At 34.3% G+C, this 21,402-nt stretch overlaps 1 protein-coding gene across 3 annotated transcripts in view; it reads right to left on the reverse strand.

Annotated features, from left to right (window-relative positions):
- The window catches only part of LOC111053650 (REST corepressor 1), a 44,061-nt gene extending 24,510 nt beyond the window's left edge, over positions 1 to 19,551 (reverse strand). For 2 of the 3 annotated variants that reach the window (XM_039437920.1, XM_039437918.1), the window contains exon 1: positions 19,300 to 19,551. In XM_039437920.1, coding sequence (XP_039293854.1) covers positions 19,300 to 19,405 — 106 coding nt within the window. In that variant the 5' untranslated portion in view covers positions 19,406 to 19,551. Of the gene's footprint in view, positions 1 to 8,758; positions 8,899 to 19,299 lie in introns of those variants that run through there. The other variant, XM_039437919.1, reaches the window with a different exon arrangement.
- Positions 19,552 to 21,402: the final 1,851 nt, after the last annotated feature.

Here is a 21,402-nt window from a genome sequence, read left to right on the forward strand (position 1 = left end):
ATCAGATGTTTATGATACAATTATAATTCGACTTGAATTAATAATAATAAACATTTACGACTGGAGTGTTTGTTGGCAATCAGTAGTGTTATAAACTTCATGATACATAGAATAGAATAGAATAGAATGGCTGCCTTTATTTTTACCTAGGAGGGCGGAGTTAGGGCGCAGCCGGCCCTCTCTTACACTCAACCCTCCAATACAACGCTAAATAATTGCTAGATTAAACAAATCATATTAAGAAAAAAAATATATATATACAATATATACAAACAAGGTGAATAAACATTATTGAAATACAAAAAATAATCAATGGAGAAAAAAAAATAATAACAAAACCTAAATTATAATCAAGATATGAATAGAAATTAAAGAATAAAAACTGAAAGATAATACAATGTTACAAAAGAAAAGTAGAAGTAGAAAAAGAAGAAGAAGAAGAAGAAGAAGAAGAAGAAGAAGAGGAAGAAAGAGAAATAATAAATATTTGATTGTTTTGAGAAAAAGAAAGAAAAACTGGCCAATGAACCATGAGCTAGGTCCAGCCACCCACACCAGCCCTGATCCACCTGAAAACAGCCGCGCCAAACCGACGAGGTCCTCAATTCGCCTCAGCTCAACAGGCAATGTGTTCCACAATCCACAAGCCGTCACAAGAAAGGACTTGTTGAACATGACTGTCCTATGAATTGGGACAGCCAGTAAATGGGAACCATGCCGGGTACCACCCCGACCAATGTCACACAAGAAGTGAAAGTCTTCAGCTATGTACCTGGGTGTCTGAGTTTTTAACACTTTATGCAGAAAGAGAACCGCATGAAATGACCTACATTCATGTAGCTTCATGAGTCCAAGTCGGTCAAAGTATTCAGTCACATGGTCGCCACGTCTGAGGTTGAAGATGAAGCGGACACAGTAGTTATGCGCACGCTGCATCCTCTGTTGTAGTTGAACAGTCATGTCAGTAGTTACAATGTCGCAATAGTTGAAAACCGGGAAAATCAAGGTCTTCACCAACATAACCTTTGTTGAAAAAAGAAAAATGTCAGAAATCTTCTTCAACGTCTTGATCCCAGCAATCACCCTATTGCATGTCAACGTCACATGGTTTGTCCAGTCCAAGGTCTTAGTCATAGTGAGTCCCAAGTTTTTCCCGTCTGAGCTGTACTCTAATTGTACGCCATTGATTGTAATATATGGTCCATCTGTCAAGTCAAGTGTGTTCAGTAGTCTCGAATAACCAACCACGATTGCGTTTGACTTTGTCTCGTTCACCTTTAGCGCATTATTACCTGCCCAATCAAGTAAACGTACTAATTCATCATTCATTTCATCTACTGTCATGTTGAAATCTTTTTTATTACAGTGTTTATAGATTTGCAGGTCATCTGCATATAGATGATATCTGGTTGTTAGTAGAGAACTAGTCACGTCGTTTATGTATATGCTGAACAGTAGAGGACCCAAGACCGACCCCTGAGGCACTCCTCTATCTACATTACGCCACTGTGAAGAGACACCCTCCACTCTCACACTCTGACACCGACCCTGCAAGTAAGACCTTACCCATGCTACAGTGGTGTTTGAAAATCCCAATTTACGAAGTTTATACAAGAGGGTGGGGTGAAAAATGGAATCAAAGGCCTTACTAAAATCAATTAATACTAGAACAGTTAACTGTCTACCATCCATAGCCCCGCGGATATCATCAGCAACTCTCAGCAGAGCCGAGGTGGTACTGTGACCACCACGGAACCCCGACTGGAAATCGCTAATCAAACCAGAGTCATGAATGTACAGACTCATTTGGGAGTGAGCAATAATCTCCAGTACCTTTGACAGGACAGGCAATAAGCTGATAGGCCTATAATCAGAGGGAGTGAGAGGGTTAGGAATTTTGTTGAGAGGAATAACAATAGAGCGTTTCCAGTCTTCAGGAAAAACTGAAGTCATTAGTGAGGTGTTAATTAGATGGATTAGGAAAGGAAGAATCATGGGAAGAAGGATTTTCAAAAACTTGATAGGGATACTATCAGCTCCAACCGCATTACTTTTAATTCTTCTAATAGCTAGAAAAACCTCCTGCTCAGTAACTCCAGAAAAGTAGAAGTCTTCATTTGATTGGATTCCTGGTAAGGAATTATAGTAAGCACGGGCTTGGTCCAAACCTACAGGGATATCAGTGAAAAAGTCATTGAGAGCGTCAAGTGAGTGAGCAACGGTCGGTGGCTGCCTCTCTTTGCTGGCTCCAATCCCTCTCAGAACTCGCCATAATGATGATGTTGATGATCTCTTAGATGATATCAAATTTTGATAGAAGCCAGCCTTTGCGTTCCTGATCATTTGCTTACACGAGTTTCGTAAGCGCTTGTAACGATTAAAATAATCAGGAATCTTAGACTGCCTAGCCTTCTTACACCAATAATCACGATCACGCATCAAATGACGTATTTCCTCAGTGAGCCATGGAGCTGGGTCTCTGGTTACTCTGCGGGTCTTAAGAGGGACGTGTTTTTCATAAAGGAAGAGGATATTGTCATTTATTATGTTCGACAATACATAGTGTATACATAGTGTTATAAACTTCATGATAGTGTTATACACTTCACGAAACATGATAGTTGGAGCTTCTGGGAAATATTATACTAAGCAATAATAATTTCTTCAGAGTCAAGAAAATCTGCAATACGTATCAGAGACGAGATTTGCATCATATATAACTTGCAATGTGTTGCACGGAGAAAGAACGAGTTTTAGGAGAGCACTCTCCATCGTTGTTAAACCCATCAATGACAACACTTACTGGCTTATAATTGGCAAGTAATACTTTTGAATAAAGAGAATGTCTGAAGTAATGTGACCTTTTCGTAGAATTGATTTTGTGCGACCAATCTTAACGGGATTATTATCCCTAGTCGAAACTCAAATGTGGCGATACACCCACCTGTAAATAATTCGTCCAAACCCCAATTCGCAGGTAACGGAATAGGGGTAGTTGAACTTTCAACTCTTTTGTTAGTGCTCCTGAAGTCACAGAACTAACAATACTAACAGGTTTATATTGTTCATGTTTCTATGTAGTTGGGAGTATTTCTATACTATTCATTGTTCCATAACAGAGATAACATAGGAGTGAAATATTTCCATTCAAAAAAAATCATTGACTCAACCATTCTAAGATGGATGGAATGATTCCCTATTTTAAAACAAAATGTGTCTAATTCAACAACATTCATTTCATTTATTCAATTAATCTACTCAAAATAATTATTTAATAATTTCTCTTAATTATTCAAATTGCTTTGATAATTATTGCTCTATAATCCAATAATTATTTTGAGTAGATTAATTGAATGAATGTTGCTGAATTAGACACATTTGGTTGAGTTAAAAATTCAACTACCCCTATTCCGTTACCTGCGAATTGGGGTTTGGACGAATTATTTACAGGTGGGTGGATCGCCACATTTGAGTTTCGATTGGGGATAATAATCCCGTTAAGATTGGTCGCACAATATTAATTCTACGAAAAAGCCACATTACTTTTGACATTCTCTTTATTCTCTATTTTATTTTTATTCTTTTATTCTTAATTGTTTTTACAATGAAGCACAGATCGGGGGAGAAAAACTAAGAATACCTTGTACTATTTCTCTCCCAAATTTAGGTAACATTAAAAGTCCGAAATGAGGTTATGTCTTCTAGATTTCAACAAAATGTTCAGTCCAAAAATATTTATACAAACCACTCTTTTGAATTTAGATGTATCATAGTGTATTTGTATTCAAAAGTATTACTTGCCAGTTATAAGCCAGTAAGTGTCGTCATTTATGGGTTTTTGACAAAGATGGAGAGTGCACTCAGACTTTTATTGAAAAAAAGGAGAATTCGACATTTTCGAAACCATCCTAAGCTGTCATCAAGACTTACCAAATGCTTACTATACGCTCTTCTATAATAATCTGTGCACTGATAGAAAGAAGTTTTTTATTATTTTAGGATACACTTTGATGAGCCTTTGATATTCTACTCCAATACTCAGCACTATCGCCCATATACTTGGGTAATTTACAATTTCAAAGATGAGATTTTCAGTATTCACTTTTCTTTCAACAAGGGCAGACTTTACTCACTGCACGCATACATTTTCACTGCAAGCGTGAGTGGGTCAGCCCAATGCCCTCGGACACTTGCCAATTTCCAGTTTTGGTGTCGTGCTCGGGAAACAGACCGGGGGACTTTTCTGTCGACGAGAACTGTTTCTGTCGGCTTAAAACTTAAAAGGTTCCATCTAACTCTATGCTTTTGGGCTCAGGACGTTGAGTCGGCCGACTCAGTCGCTCACGATTAATCAGGCCCATTGAAGATAAGGCTAAGGCTCCATTAGCAGATTATTGTCAATCAGATGCAGTCCACTCGTGAGTAACATGTTGGTGACTTCTATTGCTTCAGCACATATTCTAACAACGATTTTTCTTGAATCGTTCGATCCAGCTGCCAGAGCACGTCCACGTTATAGTGAGTCTGTAGTGAGGTTCACTTTATAATAAGAGTGTGGAAAGAGAACAGCGTTGCCGATTCTCTGAGTGCCTTGCCACTGCCTTCTATAGAGGATAGCAGATACTGGTATATCTCATTTAATATTAACTGTTCATTCTTGTTAAAAATAATCAATTATTTTCTATTTAGCAAGAGCATAAATATATTCTTCGTTTTATTTTATTCGCCGAAATATGTTCTCTTCAATCCAAAAATAAATTTTCATAATTGAGATCAAATATCTTGTTAATTTATTACATTTCTAGATTGTTCTAAAAACGATCTGGTAACGTCGAGGAGATGGAAATGATAGCGCTATCTGCTCAGTCGAGTGATAGTTAGAAAATGATAGCTACAAATACAATCAAATACAAACGAGAGTGATTTTTTTGTCCGACGGTTCGATTTGTTGGAAATCGCAGAAAACTGGAAAAGGAACAGAGAATCCTAGGTTTTTGGGCTCCCTGTAAAGAGCTCCAGGGCTAGAAGGTTGACCTTTTTTTATTTAAGGTATCCAATACTCCAGAATAATTGCTCGGAAAAATTCGCATGTTCGAATTTTTTTTAGAAAAAACTTACAGTATCTGATGACTGGACTATAATCACCACTAATTTGTGTATTGGAATTACGCTGCTCTTTAAACCGTTTTAGAAGAGCTTGATCCAATTCATCGTGTATTGAATTGTATTGAACTTAGCCCCCTCCCACCCTCCAAAAAAGTTCAAAAATAAGACAAGTCAACTAGCTATCATTGAGAAATTACATGTTGCGCACGACGGCTGTTCAATGAACGGTACTGACAATGTCCAGTTCACAGAACTGCCTTTTCAGAACAGTAACCGTTGGGAAGTGGGTGAGGGTGTTGAACCCCATTCAACCGGGTTAACCAGGGAAATCCCAAGAGGTGGAAGAAACTGTTCCATAAATAATACTTTTGTCCTGCCACTGGTTAATAATAGTCTTTTGAAGGGTTTTACACACTGGGAACAAGAATATGATATGGAAACAGAGCTATAAGTTACATCGCGTTGTACTAGGATCCAAAATACATTTAATTATATGGAGTACTAGCAAAAACTGTCTAAAAATAGCACTCTAACCGGATACGCCTTCAAATCAGAAATCTTCTAATCGGAGTCTACTCTATTAAGTAAAATCGAGTGAAATAAGAATGACTACTAATTTCGAGCTTCGCTCGCCGTATCTGTATAGAGCCCTGCCCCCTGGACAATCCCGCTGGATCATCCAATAATAGGATCGGCTTGAGCTTGCTTCTTTCCGTCAAAAGTCAAAAGAGACTTTCCGACTCGATTGATCACCATTTTGCTTTAAATTGTGCAGCGCAGGATGATATGTTGTTGAAAGAGGAAAATAACACAGATCTTGGGTGTATGTTTTGGCGTTTTTCAAAGCCCTTTCATTTCAATAAAACATTTGTTCACCTTAGATCAATCAACCTGTTTACCGAATTTCAACATTTTTTTGTCGAATAGTTTATGAAAGAGGTGAGAAAACGCAGAAAAATACTGGAAAACGCTAATTTTGGGCGTATCTACGGTCCAATTAAGAAGCACCCAAGAGAAAACAATGTATATATCATAGCTGAACTTCTGTACCAAATTTGAACATTTTCTCTCGATTAGATCTTGAAAAAACTGAAAGAACGCAGTAAAAACGCTAGGAGAACGCCTATCTTGGGCGTAATTCTGAACTCCTTTCAAGAAAAATTTCTAGATTCTTGCTGATGTTCTGTACCAAATTTAAACATGCGCTGTCTATCAATTCTTGAGAAGACCTAGAAAATGCCGGAGAAACGCGCAAAAATCGCCGACCTTGGGTGGAACTAATGCGTTATTCCAAATCCCTTCAAATGCAACATTTTCAAACCGTCCCTCAGCTGGACCTGTGTACCAAATTTGAACATTTTTTGCCAATTAGTTCTTGAAAAATCTAAGAAAACGCAAAAACACAGATTTGGGCACATCTTTGGAATATTTTTCAAAATCAGTTCTAGAAGGCCAACTGAACAAACCTGCTATATTTAAACGTATTTGGACCAGTAGATTTTTAGATCTGTTGATTATGAATGAGTACCTAAGTAAATGAATGAATCAGTGCCATTTTTCTTTTATATTTATAGAAAATAAAAACTATAAAAGGTTCAGTCACGAGAAAAAGTAAGTTAAGGAAAGTCTTGACGTACGGTACTAAATTCATTTCGCGCGTCTTCAAAATGCTTGTGGACTAACGAAAAAGCCCACGTGGACAGCCAACCTAACAGTAGTCAACCATTTTCTTGTTACTGAACAATCAAGACCTCACCCATCTTCCTTAACCTGACAATATATTATACGTAGAAGCATTGTAGTCGGCACAATATTATTTTCAATAATAACAGGTTACTGTAAATAGTCAAAATAACAACTTCTGTATACTGAAAAGTAGACCTACCTCCATTGTCTCTACGGTATTTATCTATAATAACAAAAAAAGTGACGAATAAAAAAGTAAATTTAGATACTCTCAAGTTTCCGTAATCCGTCAAGGTCAGGTAATCCGTCAGGTATAATCTTGTTTTCAAGAGTCATTTCATAATGTGGAAACATAAAAAATGTTTAGCATTTACTGGAATCAATCGATAAATTAATAATAAAATCAAGCTAGTAAATAGTTGTTTTAAATATTGTAGTTGTTATAAACATATGGTCAAGATGAGTAAAAACAATGATTACCACGATCAGTACTCAGTTTAATCATCTGTAAGATAAGCAGCTGTTTTATCTTAAAACCATTTAAATAATGTAAAGATAAAAATAATATTTGGATGAAATGCATTCACATCAAGTATAGGCTAAGTCCAGAATACTAGAAGTCAATATGATTCTGTACCTACCTAACCTAACATAGGTTGCAACAGTTTTGATAACCACAATCTAATTTGAAAAATTTATGAAACATTCATTTGAAAGTGTTTGTCATTCACTATTTTACGGTTTTTCAATTTAAATTGTTAATTGTAAAATGTTATAGCTAACATTTCATAGGCTAATCATAGCTTACCTAACTTAAAAAAAGGATTGGTGACTTCAATCCCTTTTATGAAAGAGCTAACAAAAGTAGGCCTTGCTAGCCTAAATAATTGTAGGTAAGATGTAGGGTTAATAAGATTTTTCAATTCATATTCTTAAGCTGTGTTTACACCAAAGTTATTAACATAATGTTTATTTTACCTTCCTTATAGATTCTATTAGATTGAACACAACTACCTTATCATACACATGATAAACATATCATGTTTGTCAAGTTCCGTTCTATCTAATAAAATCTATAAGGACGAAAAAATAAACAATAACTTTGGTTTAAACGCAGCTTAAAAAGATGTCTCAAGTTTCTCGTTAGTGATAGGAACTAGACTATTCCTCTAAAATAATAACTATTAATCAGGGGGCGGGTGAAAGGAGGCAAAGCAGAGACCATTTTTTGACATTTTCTATTTTTTGGCTGGCAATTTTATCCAAATCTACATGGAAGTGGTTTAAATTGTTCAAAAACATATATAGATTACTTAATCTTACATAAAAAATGTTTGTTTTCAATCTTTCGCGTACCGGTACGCTACTTTGCCGTAGCACACTACTGAACTTTGTGAGATTAGACTACCTACTTTAAAGTTATAAAAAGTGATAAAAAATAAAGCTAGCTTAGAATGCACGATAGGTACTAAATAAAAAGTTAGAAAAGAGTTTAGAAAAAGTTTGTCATCATTTTGCAACCAAAATAAACCAAGTTGTAAGTATATCTAACTTGAATATGCTCACTTCCGGAATGAATTACTTAAACCAAAACTAAATTTCAACTCACAGAATTAAAATAGTGAAAATCAAGATCTGCAATTTGAAATCATGCAAAAACTATCATTTATAAACATAGCGTATGGAAGAATCACTGGAATAAATCATTTTTCGTAACATCATAGGACTGGGTGGTAATCTTCAATTCGTTCCTTGCTTGACATTGCACTATTTTACGAAAAACTAAAGTCCAATAGAAAGTTAAGAATAAAGTTAAAAAAAAGATTTAGCCAAGTTGAAAAACTATCATAACCGAAACGTAATTTAACTAAAGATACTCTAAAAAATGATTTATTAGCAATCTATGGAACAATTAAATATATCACGGGAATACCAATTCAAACATCTCAATATAATTTAGGCCTACCTGTCCACGGCTCCAAGAGAACGTCAAAAACGTCATTCGGTCTTTTCCTGCCCATTTTATTTAGAAATATTAACAAGTTAAGAACACGAATAAATTTGAAGAAAGTTAAAGTAAAGAAGCCAATAGTGACTTGTTAATGCATTCGCATTCAACATTCAACATGATAGACAAAAGGCCTAAACTTTGGCATCAGTGATGCAACATTACAAACTTATATCATGCGCAGTAAACGATTGCGCACGATTGTCAACCAATCAGAAGAAAGATACACCAACCAGTTCATTTTTTTGGTTCCGAAAATAAAAACTACTCTTGATTAATATTAATAAATTAATTTAAATAATTAGTTTGTATACCAATCAATAAAATGATATATATTAGATTTTGTTTATTCACCAGAAAAAACAAAAAGTGGAATAGCGTTTGTATTTCAATAATAGGGACTGGTTAGTAGGTGCTGTATTCAAATGGATGTGTTATCATTCTCAAAAACCGGATGTTATATGGCCTATGTTAACCTAATTTCTCTGCAGTTTTAAGATTTCTCAAGGATATTGATAAATTCATTTAAAACCCCAAGAAAAAGTTTCAAAAGGTTGGGTATCAATTAACCTCCTGAGAAGAGTACAACCAATGTAATTTGAGATTACGAAAAAAAGTTGGTAGTCCCAAGTTCTGGGAAAGATCTCATTCAAACTGCGAGATCTAGGCAAAGAATAACAAGGTTCTGAAATCTGCTTTAAAATTTCATACATAGGAAACAATTTATAGACTACTGTAGTTCAGGTTTAGAAAGTTAAAAAAATGAAATTTTACTTGAACGAGCGTTAGCGAGTTCTCACTTTTGACTTAATCAAGGGCAAAGTCGTTGTTCGTCTGTTTGTATGTTCTACAATAACTTTAGAAAGAATTGATCAATCAGCTTCAAATTTTGAACACGTATTCTTCGAAGCTTTTCACAGGTCGAGATCGTTGGACAACAAAATTTACTCACTGTTTCGTCCTTTTTCAGGATATTAAAATAACATTGAAAGTGCATAAGAAAAAAAATATGTTGTGACTTATCATTTCGTCAGCTGAAGAATTCATGGCATGCAATTACTACAGTTTTTCCATTCATTCATTCATTCATAACATCAGCTGAGGCTATTTGGGAGCTATCACACATTCCCATCCTATGTACTTAGAATACACGTATTTTAGGTTCCTTGTCACAGACATTCCTTCATGCACTGACTCATGATTTCAGCTATACAACTTTTACATCAACAAAATTATACGGATTGAGGTATCAATATGTGGTTTTCTTATTTTTTTTGAATCTACACTGTCTTCTACATCATCTCGGCTCTTCCAAATTTTATACAGGACTAACATGTGATTTTTCATAGCCTTCAGTTCCGGAGTGTATCACTCATTACCTTGTGCTCTTGTGTCTCGCATTCCCTTTTTGCGTCTTTTCATTGGGCAGAAGACGGAGAGATGATAAGACAGCATATTTGAAAATTTGTTAACTATCTCATTCGCATCCCTTACATGGAATATCTGTGACCAGTCCAAGGAAAAAAGGTATTGACTAAGGGACACTGAAATAATTTGTACGGAATATTTGTTATTCTCATCCTTCCTCCTACCTGGATCTTTGAAAATAAGGCTATCTTAATGGATATTCCATATTCTTACCATCTTCCATTTTAGGATGAATATAAGCTAAGCTAAATTTAAAAAAAAATGTAAATTATTCTGTCATTCTTCAGTACCCAATTAATGAATGCAATATGAACAACTCTCTTTCATGAGGTGAATAATTTTGTTCCCAACATTTTCCAGTTTCTCAATAATAGGGGGAAAATTTCTGTTCAGAAATCATCCCCAATATTCAAACAACATATTCCAAAAATTTCATGCCGTTATGTCAAGTAGTTTTCAAGTCTATAGGGAACAAACAAACATACAAACAGACATTCATTTTTATATAGATTTACATTCGGCTCAAACAAAAGCCTCTCTAAATGGAGGTAGAATGATAAGGTTTTAGTTCTGTTGTTTCAACAATTTTTGGTTCAAATCACTTTCAAAAAGTTCATGTAGTACCTACTATTGTGTTTGAGACACTTCTGGCGCTATCATAGTGTACGTTCTGTGTACAGTAAATTTATTGTTCCAGTTCCAATCGTAAATTGTTCCATCACGTGACTAGTGCAAAATGTTCCCATGAAACGCCATTTCAAAATCGTTAGTTCAAGCTTTTGGCGCGCACATATAAAGTTGATTTACACTAAACTGTGTTGTTTACTAGCTGCGTGAATGAAGAAAGGCTGTTTTACAAACGTACCGTCTAGAAAAGTGTAAATATCTTTTATTCCATTAATCTCAAATTTTCTATCGAGAAAAATTCATTTAATGAATGGTTCTCAAACATCATTGTTGGTTATGTATTCTATGCTATGCTATGGTAAACTAACTATCAGCGCATGCGCAGAGAAGCAAGCAGACTACAATAATTGACCAATGAGAGCTCAGATAGTTGGAACCTGTTGGAACTGTACCAGGGGCCTATTTCACAAAGGTACAAGTATTGTTACCAACCATGGTTACGAACAAGTACTTGTAGTTACAAGTTTACAAGTACTCACGTTTCACAAAAATTTATGATCTACAAGTTTACAATTTTACAAGTCTACAAGTACTTCAATAGTAAACATAACCTATTTTCATGATGATTTCCTTTTTTCATCCTTTATAAAGGTTACTTGTACTTTTCAATGATTACTTTGAAAATATTTGAAAGCAATATAATGTTTTTTGTACAGTCTACTTCATTTATTGCTGAATTTGTAACCTACACACTATATGTACTCTGTATATATATATAGTAGATGTACTATATATAATGTATACTATATATACTGTGTATATATACTATAGTACACATAACCTATGAGGTAACACATTAATAACTATTTTGGAAATTATTAAATTTGATTTCCAGATGCATATATTTCCAAAATAATCAATTTTAGAGGGATATAGGGCATTTTTGATTATTAGAAATATTTATTGAATATTTAAAATCATTTTAATGATCACTTGTAAATCCTTTACATAGCTTTCCACCTCGGTAGAAATTTCATAGTTACGAACAAGTAATTTTGACAAAAATTGTTGGCTACAATGAAAATCTTTGTGAAACACTTGTTCGTAACAAGCAAATCACTTGTAAACTTGTAGAAATTCATTGTAACTACAAGTTTACAATTCTGCTTTTGTGAAACGCTAGTAATCAGCTGTTCTCCAAAACCATGGTTGGCAACAAGACTTGTAACCTACTTGTACCTTTGTGAAACGGGCCCCAGGTCGGACAATTTACCACACTTCGACTGTGGGGCAGAAAGTTGGAACTGGAACAGGATTCTGGAACAGAATCTGTCAAAATTCCTCCCATGGAACGTGGAACTTTTTACTTGGTAAATTATTGTGAATCGGACAATTTACCACATTCCATGTACACAGAACGGGCCCATTGTTTCATCACTAATCTGTTCCACAGTCCTATCTCTTGCAGTCGTTATGTCGTTAACTATATCTATAATAAGTTAAAAAGCTGGTTTATACACGTACGGGATAGGAAAATTATGTATGACGCATCATCACGTCTGAACTACTGGACTATCTAATTGAAATTTTGCATATAGATTCTTAATTAACCAAGGATGGTTATAGGCCTATTTTCAATTCTTCAAAATTTCAGGTTGTCAAGTTTTAAAATAGATCCTTGCGGAGCACGGGTTCCTGCTAGTTATCTATAATAAAGTAAAGAGCTGGCTTATACACGTACGGGATAGGAAAATTATGTTCGACGCATCATCACGTCTGAACTACTGGACTGATTGACTTGAAATTTTGCATATAGATTCTTAATTAACCAAGGATGGTTATAGGCTCATTTTGAATTATTCAAAATTTCATTACGTCAAGTTTTAAAATTGATCCTTGCGGAGCACGGGTTCCTGCTAGTATTCCATATGAGTATTGCATTTTATGTGATCATCTACACATATGAAAGCGAAATAGTATTGATTCATGCACTCACTCCCTCATTCATAATCAACGAAACTAAAAATCTACTGCACCAACTTTCGTATACGTTCTAATTTGGCATGATGTCCAGTTGGCCTTCTAGAGGCGCACTAAGAACGGATTTGAAAAAATTTCTCTAGCACTTTTTCTGCGTTTTCACACATTTTGTAAGAAATACATTTGGAAGAAAAATAGCACAAGGACTACCTTATTATTTTATCAAACAATGTTATTACATTAAAAAAAAATAATAATAATCAAGAGAAAATGTTTAAATTTGGTACACAGACTCAGCTGAGGTATAAAATGTTGTATTGGGAGGGTCTTGGAACGTCCAAGTCCCAAGGTTTTTCAGCATTTTCCTGCGTTTTCTACGCCTTCTCAGGAACTAATTGACAGATCATGTACAGAAGTTCAGCAAGGGTCTAGAAATTTTGTCTTGAGAGGCGCTTTTACAGCTTTTTCCAAGCGTTGCGCCCAGCGTTTGTAGAGTGGTTCTTTTCTAAAGTTTTTCATTGAGTTTTCAATGCATTTTTCTACAGTTCTCGAGCAAATTCATACTTGAGAGGCTTACACATGAATGTTAAGTTCACCATATCATTCCTGTTTAAAATGTCAAAGAACTATTAGACTGAAATACCATAAATCTCATAATATCCTAACAAAGTCTCTAAATAAGAAATAACTGAATTAATTCTGATTGAAATAAAGATTTTTGCAACCCTGCACTACATAATTCAAAGAAAATGCGTTCAAATTTGGAATGTATGTCCAGTTGGCCTTCTAGAGGCGCACTAATAACGGACTTTAAAAAAATGAAAAGAAACGCCCAAAACCTGCGTTTTTCCAGCGTTAATTTTTCGTTTTCCTAGTTTTTTCAATAGCTAATAGGTAAAAAATGTTGAAATTTAGTACGCAGGTTCTGCTGAAACTGTATAAAAATGTTCTCTTGGAATGGTTTTGAAATAATGCCTAATTTCCGCTCAAGATCAGCAGTTTTTGAGCGTTTTTCTGCTTTTTCTCACATTTTCAAGAAGTATTTAAAATAAAATGTTCAAATCTGGTACAGAAGTTCATCTAGTAGATTTTTCTGAGAGAGTTGGTGCAGCGTAGCGACAATCCGCCCTGCAGCGAACATTAGCCATATGTTTCATAATTTTAACACTCAGCTGTTAAATAAACAGTTCTCCGAACCGTTCGTCGTCCCACTAGTCGTCCCCATCCCTACCCCATTTGTTGAAGGGATGAGGGTGATTTAAATGTTGAATTCTTTAGCTTCTGCTTCCACGCTTATATCTTGGCAAAAATGCGTTCAACCAAGATGACTGATCTAAAATGAAGTTTGATAAATTCTCTACAATTCCTGTTAAGTGTAGTTTTGTGATATTTCCAACAGTTTTCGAGAAATCCGGTCTTGAAAGTGTGGAATTGTTGGAATAACAGATTTTTATCAAATTTTTGGCGCTTTCAGGGCTTATAGCTCTCCAACAATGCATTGTAAAAATCAATGCTCATTGTAGGTTTGTGGAGTATCAAATTCTCTTCAATTTGATGTATTGTTTCACTATTTGAAGTTTTTCCCTCATTGTTATAGCAGCTTTAATGTAGGGGGTTGAATTTTCAATGCTTCAACAATTGATCATTTGACAATGACATTTGAAGGGGGTATGTATCTGGAACACAATATTTGACTTTGCAGCTCAATTAGGACTACTTAGAAGTTAAACATAGCATAAGTGGGCATCTTCATCCCCTCTGTTAAAGATGTGGAGCAGCTGAATTGACACTTGTTACAGAATTGAAAATTTTACCCCCCCCCCCCACATCAAAGCTGCTATAACAATGAGAGGGGAAAGCTTTAAATAGTGAGACAATGAATCAAATTGAACAGAATTCAATGCTCTACAAACCTACAATAAGCATTGTTTTTTACAATGCATTGTTGGAGAGTTACCATATAAGACCTGAAAGTGCTAAAAATTATATAAAAACCTGCTATTTCAACAATTCCACACTTTCAAGACCGGATTTCTCGAAAACTGTTAGGAATATCACAAAACTCCACTTAACAGGAATTGTAGAGAATTTATCAAACTTCATTTTAGAGCAGTCATCTTGGTTGAACGCATTGTTGCCAAGATTATAAGCGTGGAAGCAAAAAGCTAAAGAATGCAACATTTAAACCACCCTCATCACTTCAGCACATGGGGTAGGGATGGGGACTTTTGACATGTTCTCTTCCTAACTAGTACTGCAAAGTCAAAAATTGTGTTCAAAACACTCCTCCCAAATTCCTTTGTCAATTGGTCTATTGTTGCAAAACTGGAAATTTCACATTCAACACTAAATCTGCTGCAAAAGTCGTAGGGAAATGCGTAAAAGTGTGGAATTATACATCAGATTGAAGAGAATTTGATGCTCTATGAGCTCATAATTAGCATGAATTATTTCCATCGATTTTTAAGAAGTTATAAGAGCTAAAATAGCAAAAAAAAAATGGAAGCAAACTTGTTCTTTTTTCAAAAATGTCACACTTTCAAGACCGGATTTCTCGAAAACTGTTAGGAATATCACAAAACTCCACTTAACAGGAATTGTAGAGAATTTATCAAACTTCATTTTAGAGCAGTCATCTTGGTTGAACGCATTGTTGCCAAGATTATAAGCGTGGAAGCAAAAAGCTAAAGAATGCAACATTTAAACCACCCTCATCACTTCAGCACATGGGGTAGGGATGGGGACTTTTGACATGTTCTGACTAGTACTGCAAAGTCAAAAATTGTGTTCAAAACACTCCTCCCAAATTCCTTTGTCAATTGGTCTATTGTTGCAAAACTGGAAATTTCACATTCAACACTAAATCTGCTGCAAAAGTCGTAGGGAAATGCGTAAAAGTGTGGAATTATACATCAGATTGAAGAGAATTTGATGCTCTATGAGCTCATAATTAGCATGAATTATTTCCATCGATTTTTAAGAAGTTATAAGAGCTAAAATAGCAAAAAAAATGGAAGCAAACTTGTTCTTTTTTCAAAAATGTCACACCTTCAAGAGCGGATATCTCGAAAACTATGGATGATATAGAAAAAGTGTTGTATGTAGGAAATTTTGTATAGAACAGTCATCTCCAAAAGATGTATAGCTTTTGATTTATTTGCGAGAAACCAAAAAATGGTACCTTTGAACCACCCCCACCCCCTTAGCACAGATGGTAGGGTGGGGACTTTTTATATGTTTACCTCCTTACTACCTTAAACAGAAATGCGGGGTCAAAAATTGTCCTCTAAACTTTTCCCTCTAGAACTCTTCCTTGACTGGACTATACATAATTAAAACCAAAAACATTAAGCAGATGGAAACAGTTTATCCAATATGTTGCTTATTTGAAACGACCCTGATCAAAACCGGATAAGCAAGGTGGATAATATTAATTTTTCGTGATAGATTATTATAACTACTCTAAATCCTTTTATTACCAAATATATTATAATATCCTAGAGCCTGTTTGATTGAATTCTCCAATTGGTTTTTATTTATTTAGTACCTATCAATCAAATCAAAATCCATTCATTGCCAAAGACAAATTACAATTATATAGGCCACGTAATGAGAAAATTACATAAATCATTACATATATTATCGATTCAATGGATGATCAATTATTGATCACAAGAATGTATAAGAGAAACCAATTCAATTAATATTCTAATCATGTTTGGAAAAAAATAAGTGATTGGAACATTATTATGTCTTGAAATTATTTCAGATATCATTGACACTACGGAAACTAATGATTTGAAGCCGAAATTAGTAAAATAAATCAACAGTACAGATGTTTCATTATTAAAATTGAAAAAGATTCACCACTTGACAGTTCACTATGAAGTTCACTTGACCACTTTATTGTTTGAATTCGCTGAGCGGTTCGCTGCACGGCGCGCTGCGCAGCGAAGTGCATGGTTCGCTGCGCTGTTCGAGGTTCGGTTCGGCATAAATAAAAATTCGTTAATAATGAATATCGAAAAAAACCTCCTCGTTCCAATAGAATCCATCAATACACGCACCGATAAAACGCCGTATCGATACACTATATTTATAAAACGCCACATCGATACACCAACCTGCATCATCCATCACTAATACACCACTTATCCACTGGCTAAATTGCAACTCTGTCCTTAATTAATAAACAATTAGCTAGTTGACGAAAGTGTCAAAAAATTCCTCTATCTCGACAAAATTCCCGTACAATTCCCGGTTTTCCCGCCGCGTGGACACCTTGCCAAAGTCATCATTGAACTAAATTGAATACCTAATCATTGACTCTTCATAAAATATTCGACTGAAAAACACGAAGGATTCCTACCAAGATGGTTTATCATTACAATATAATCATAAATAATGATAATGAGATGAAGTTTGTAGTTTTGACCATAATTTGTAGAATATGATGAGAATTATCAATTATTGGGGCTTGAAAGTTGAAAAATCGTGTTCAACGACCGAAAATAAAGAAGATAGCGTTCCTGAAATACAAAATTTGAATGCATAGACTAGTAGGAGCGATGCGATAGGCAGGCCGCTACGCGCATTAATCAAGAGGGGTGGACCGCGCCGCAGTGTAACAATGCTATCCCCCTCCCACCGCCGCATCTATGATCGTAACCCCCAAACTATATACATCATTGGATTCAAGAAGAAACGGCCTACAACGTTTATTGGACTTAAATAATCGAGAAATAAGAAAAAGTCCATAATAAAAAAAAACATTTTTCGAGATTTTTAATTTTTTCCGGAAAAACTATGCGGATTATCGTAAAAATGTAGAGGACCATATTGAAAGTCAGTTATATGTAGATAATATTCAGGAAAAAGTCAAAGCTGTACTATGAATAGTAGCTGCAGGACAGGCGATTTTATAAGCGCGCGTTTTTTACAACTTACCCTCCTCCCACCAATCTGTCGACCACCCTGGGACGTGACATCGGATTTCATATACACTAAAGACCCCCTAACAGTAATCTGAAGTCAAATTCTCTGCCTCTCTCATGTATGATCTACTTGCCTCAAAATGATCTACTTTCAGCCTACTCCATTTTAATTAATGATTTGATCTCACTTACTTATATAATTATTTTACTTTATTAATTTTTTTTCCTCTTATATCTTCATATTGATTAAAACTTTTACAATATTTTCATTTTTGAATAAATCTTCAGTTGAATTAATGAAATCAACGTTTTGGTAGAGAGTTAGTGGGAAGGATATTCGAATATTCTTTCCGAAGAATGGACATTGATATGTCCAAAGCTCCGCCAATTTATGTAGATGCATAAGAATATTATCTATTTTATCTATAGTTATTAAAAATTGCTTTTTTTCATATCATATACAGCTCAATAATTATTTTCTTCATTTATATTTTGTAAATTCATCTATAATTTTGCTGTATTGTAAGCTATTGTATATAAGTGTATAATTAAGCCAGTATATATTGCAATCTACATATATAAAGTACTCAATCAATCAATGTATGCCTTATGTAAGCTAGCGCCTGTACATCATTCAACTTAGATTATAATGTATATGGGAAGACCCCCAACCTAAATTTATTAAAAAATCCAGCTTCTACCCCCCTCATACAAACAAATGTCGTTAGTAGCTATTTTTAAACACTGCTGACCATTTTTTGATTGTGAGCAATCAACCCCCCCAATAATTTCAATGACTTAGTCTGCGTCCACCCCCCCCCCACAACAATCCTGTGAGCATTACTGCAATAGTAAAATATAATATTCATAAATTGAAAAAGTAAATACATTAACATCAATGTAAGCTTAATTTGAATGCGGAAAGAAAAGTTTCATCTCCCATCAACACCAGGTATTTATGTCAAGCGCTGGCGATAAAATTCAATTATTATTGTTAATAGCATAAAAGGGCTTCAGTTGTGTAAATTATAGTATTTGTTTATTCATAAACATCATTCTAAACAAACCTGTCAACTCTAGCATTGGAGGGTCAGTACAGGTTGGGTAGCTGCTAAAGTATGATTGGCATTGAAATTTGAAATTCTCAATAAAATTGATGATTGAACAGGGAGCTTCGAGAGGTAGGCTAAGAAAAAACTGAGAGTTGCAGTAAATATAACTTAATTGAATAATAATGGGATGGTGAACTTTGTAAACAAAATAATAAGATAATATCTTCACTCACAGGGTTCTATTCTGCTTTTATGACAGTATAATTGATTGTGCAAAATTATTAGGGTATGCATGGGAAATTTAACCCCTATAAACCATGTTTTACTATGAAATATCAATTTTTATTAACAGAAAGTGATAAAAAAACTTGCTTACTTCTAAAATTATACAATAATTTCTCCAGCTCTATTTCTGCCTTTCAATTGAAATATCTAGAGAAAGAGAAATATAAAAGGAACAATCTTTTGAATTTCCTACCTCCTTCCTCCTCACTACTAGAATCTGAAACATGACCATTTGGACTTGGTCCTCGAGATCGTTTGCCATTCCGTAAAGTATCCGAATTCCTTTCGGCTAACACCATCTCAAGAAAAACTTAATTAAAATAGGCCTATCAATTTTCACTCAAATTTGTATTAACTTATGTCAAAAAATCAAAAATTGAGATACAATAACACGGGCCGTAAGTTAGGTTGCTTTTGCACCTTCTGGCCACCGTAGAATCAGTCGTGCTCCAAGCTCCATCTGATGTTTAGTAATATTGTTTACTTCTTGATATTTTGTAGAATGTTCAACAGCTGGTCGTTCTTAACACTTTTTTCCTGGAAAATTTACTAATAAATTGGGTCTAAAATTAAAATTTAAGGAAAACTGGAATAATATTGAGTCATTTCGTTTCACCCGTACAAAAACTTTGTTATGTTGGCCAGCCTGTTTGAGCGGAGTCCTTGAATGATTGTTGCAATTGCAAACTATACAACAATAATTTACGTGGAAAAGCATGTATAAGCCTGTATTATTCAGGTTTAATTTCGATTTTTCGATAAACCATGATTGTTGTTTGAATTTATAAAATATGGAAAGGTTTCTTACAATTTAGTGAGTTACCTACCTACACTAGGAGTTTTAGTTTAAATATTCAAAATTAACTTTTACAAAAAGTTTATAAAAGTTACTTTTATAAATTAACTTTTTAATTTATTGTCATGAAAAGAATAAATTATCAGATGAGCAATATTAATTTTTTTAAGTTTATTAAAGTTACTTTTATAAATTAACTTTTTAATTTATTGTCATGAAAAGAATAAATTATCAGATGAGCAATATTCATTTTTTAAAGTTTATAAAAGTTACTTTTATAAATTAACTTTTTAATTTATTGTCATGAAAAGAATAAATTATCAGATGAGCAATATTCATTTTTTTCGGAAAAGAAATATTTTTTTTATAAATAATAAATAAATTTCACAAAGAAAACCCCTTACAAATCTGTGGGCGTGATGTAGTCCATGCAAACCATTTTTAAAAGGTCTTCCAATAGGTACTTATTTGTTTCAATTAAACCCATTTTCATTGAAATTTCATAAAATAACTAAGTAGGTATTTTGTGATAGAATTATGTCTACTGCAACTACAATAAGATAAAAATCCGAGCTGTCGCAAGACATAAACAGTTGAACTGAGAGACATTATTATATTATTTGTCAACTTCATTCATACTAATATTAATAAAAAACAGTGGATAAGTTATATTAAAACTAGCAGGAACCCGTGCTCCGCAAGGATCTATTTTAAAACTTGATAAACTGAAAACTTGACGTACGGTAATGAAATTTTGAAGAATTGAAAATAGGCCTATAACCATCCTTGGATAATTAAGAATCTATATGCAAAATTTCAAGTTAATCAGTCCAGTAGTTCAGACGTGATGATGCGTCAAACATAATTTTCCTATCCCGTACGTGTATGCCAGTAGCTCTTCACTTTATTATAGATAATACTGAAACGGTATTGGGGCACCGAGCTTCGCTCGTTAGTTATTTATTGATAAACAGATCATAATTTTTTTAAATGATTGGGAAAGTACTAATGTGGTTTCTGACCACAAATTTTACTTTCATTTTGAATGATATACCGTATGTCATGTCAACAAATCAGATATTTTGATCAAGTTGATTAAAATTTCTAGATGATATTATTCATGAGAAATAAGCTGATTGATTGAGAGCCACCCAGCAGCTGAGTGCATCTGCTAAAAAAAGTTTCAAGGTTGAAGGATTAAAAGAAGAAAATTAACTTTGTTGATGAATTTGGAAACATTGCAAAATATGTTTTTATTTTAAATATGACTATTATTTTTAATCAATTATGAATAATTTTAACTTTCAAACCCTTACGGTTTCTTTATCTTTTAGGTCGTGTTTATATTTTTACAGCTGGCTATACGTCAGCTTATGAATTTTGGGGATGCGATATTTTGATTTTCCACAGAATCACTCGCTCACTTATTACCAAGGAGGATCGTCCTTGCTTATTACTATCCACAGACGACGAAAGTCTCAGCTGTTTCAGCCAAGGATG

This window comes from Nilaparvata lugens, chromosome 11, assembly GCF_014356525.2.
Source record: "Nilaparvata lugens isolate BPH chromosome 11, ASM1435652v1, whole genome shotgun sequence".
NCBI classification, from domain to species: domain Eukaryota; kingdom Metazoa; phylum Arthropoda; class Insecta; order Hemiptera; family Delphacidae; genus Nilaparvata; species Nilaparvata lugens.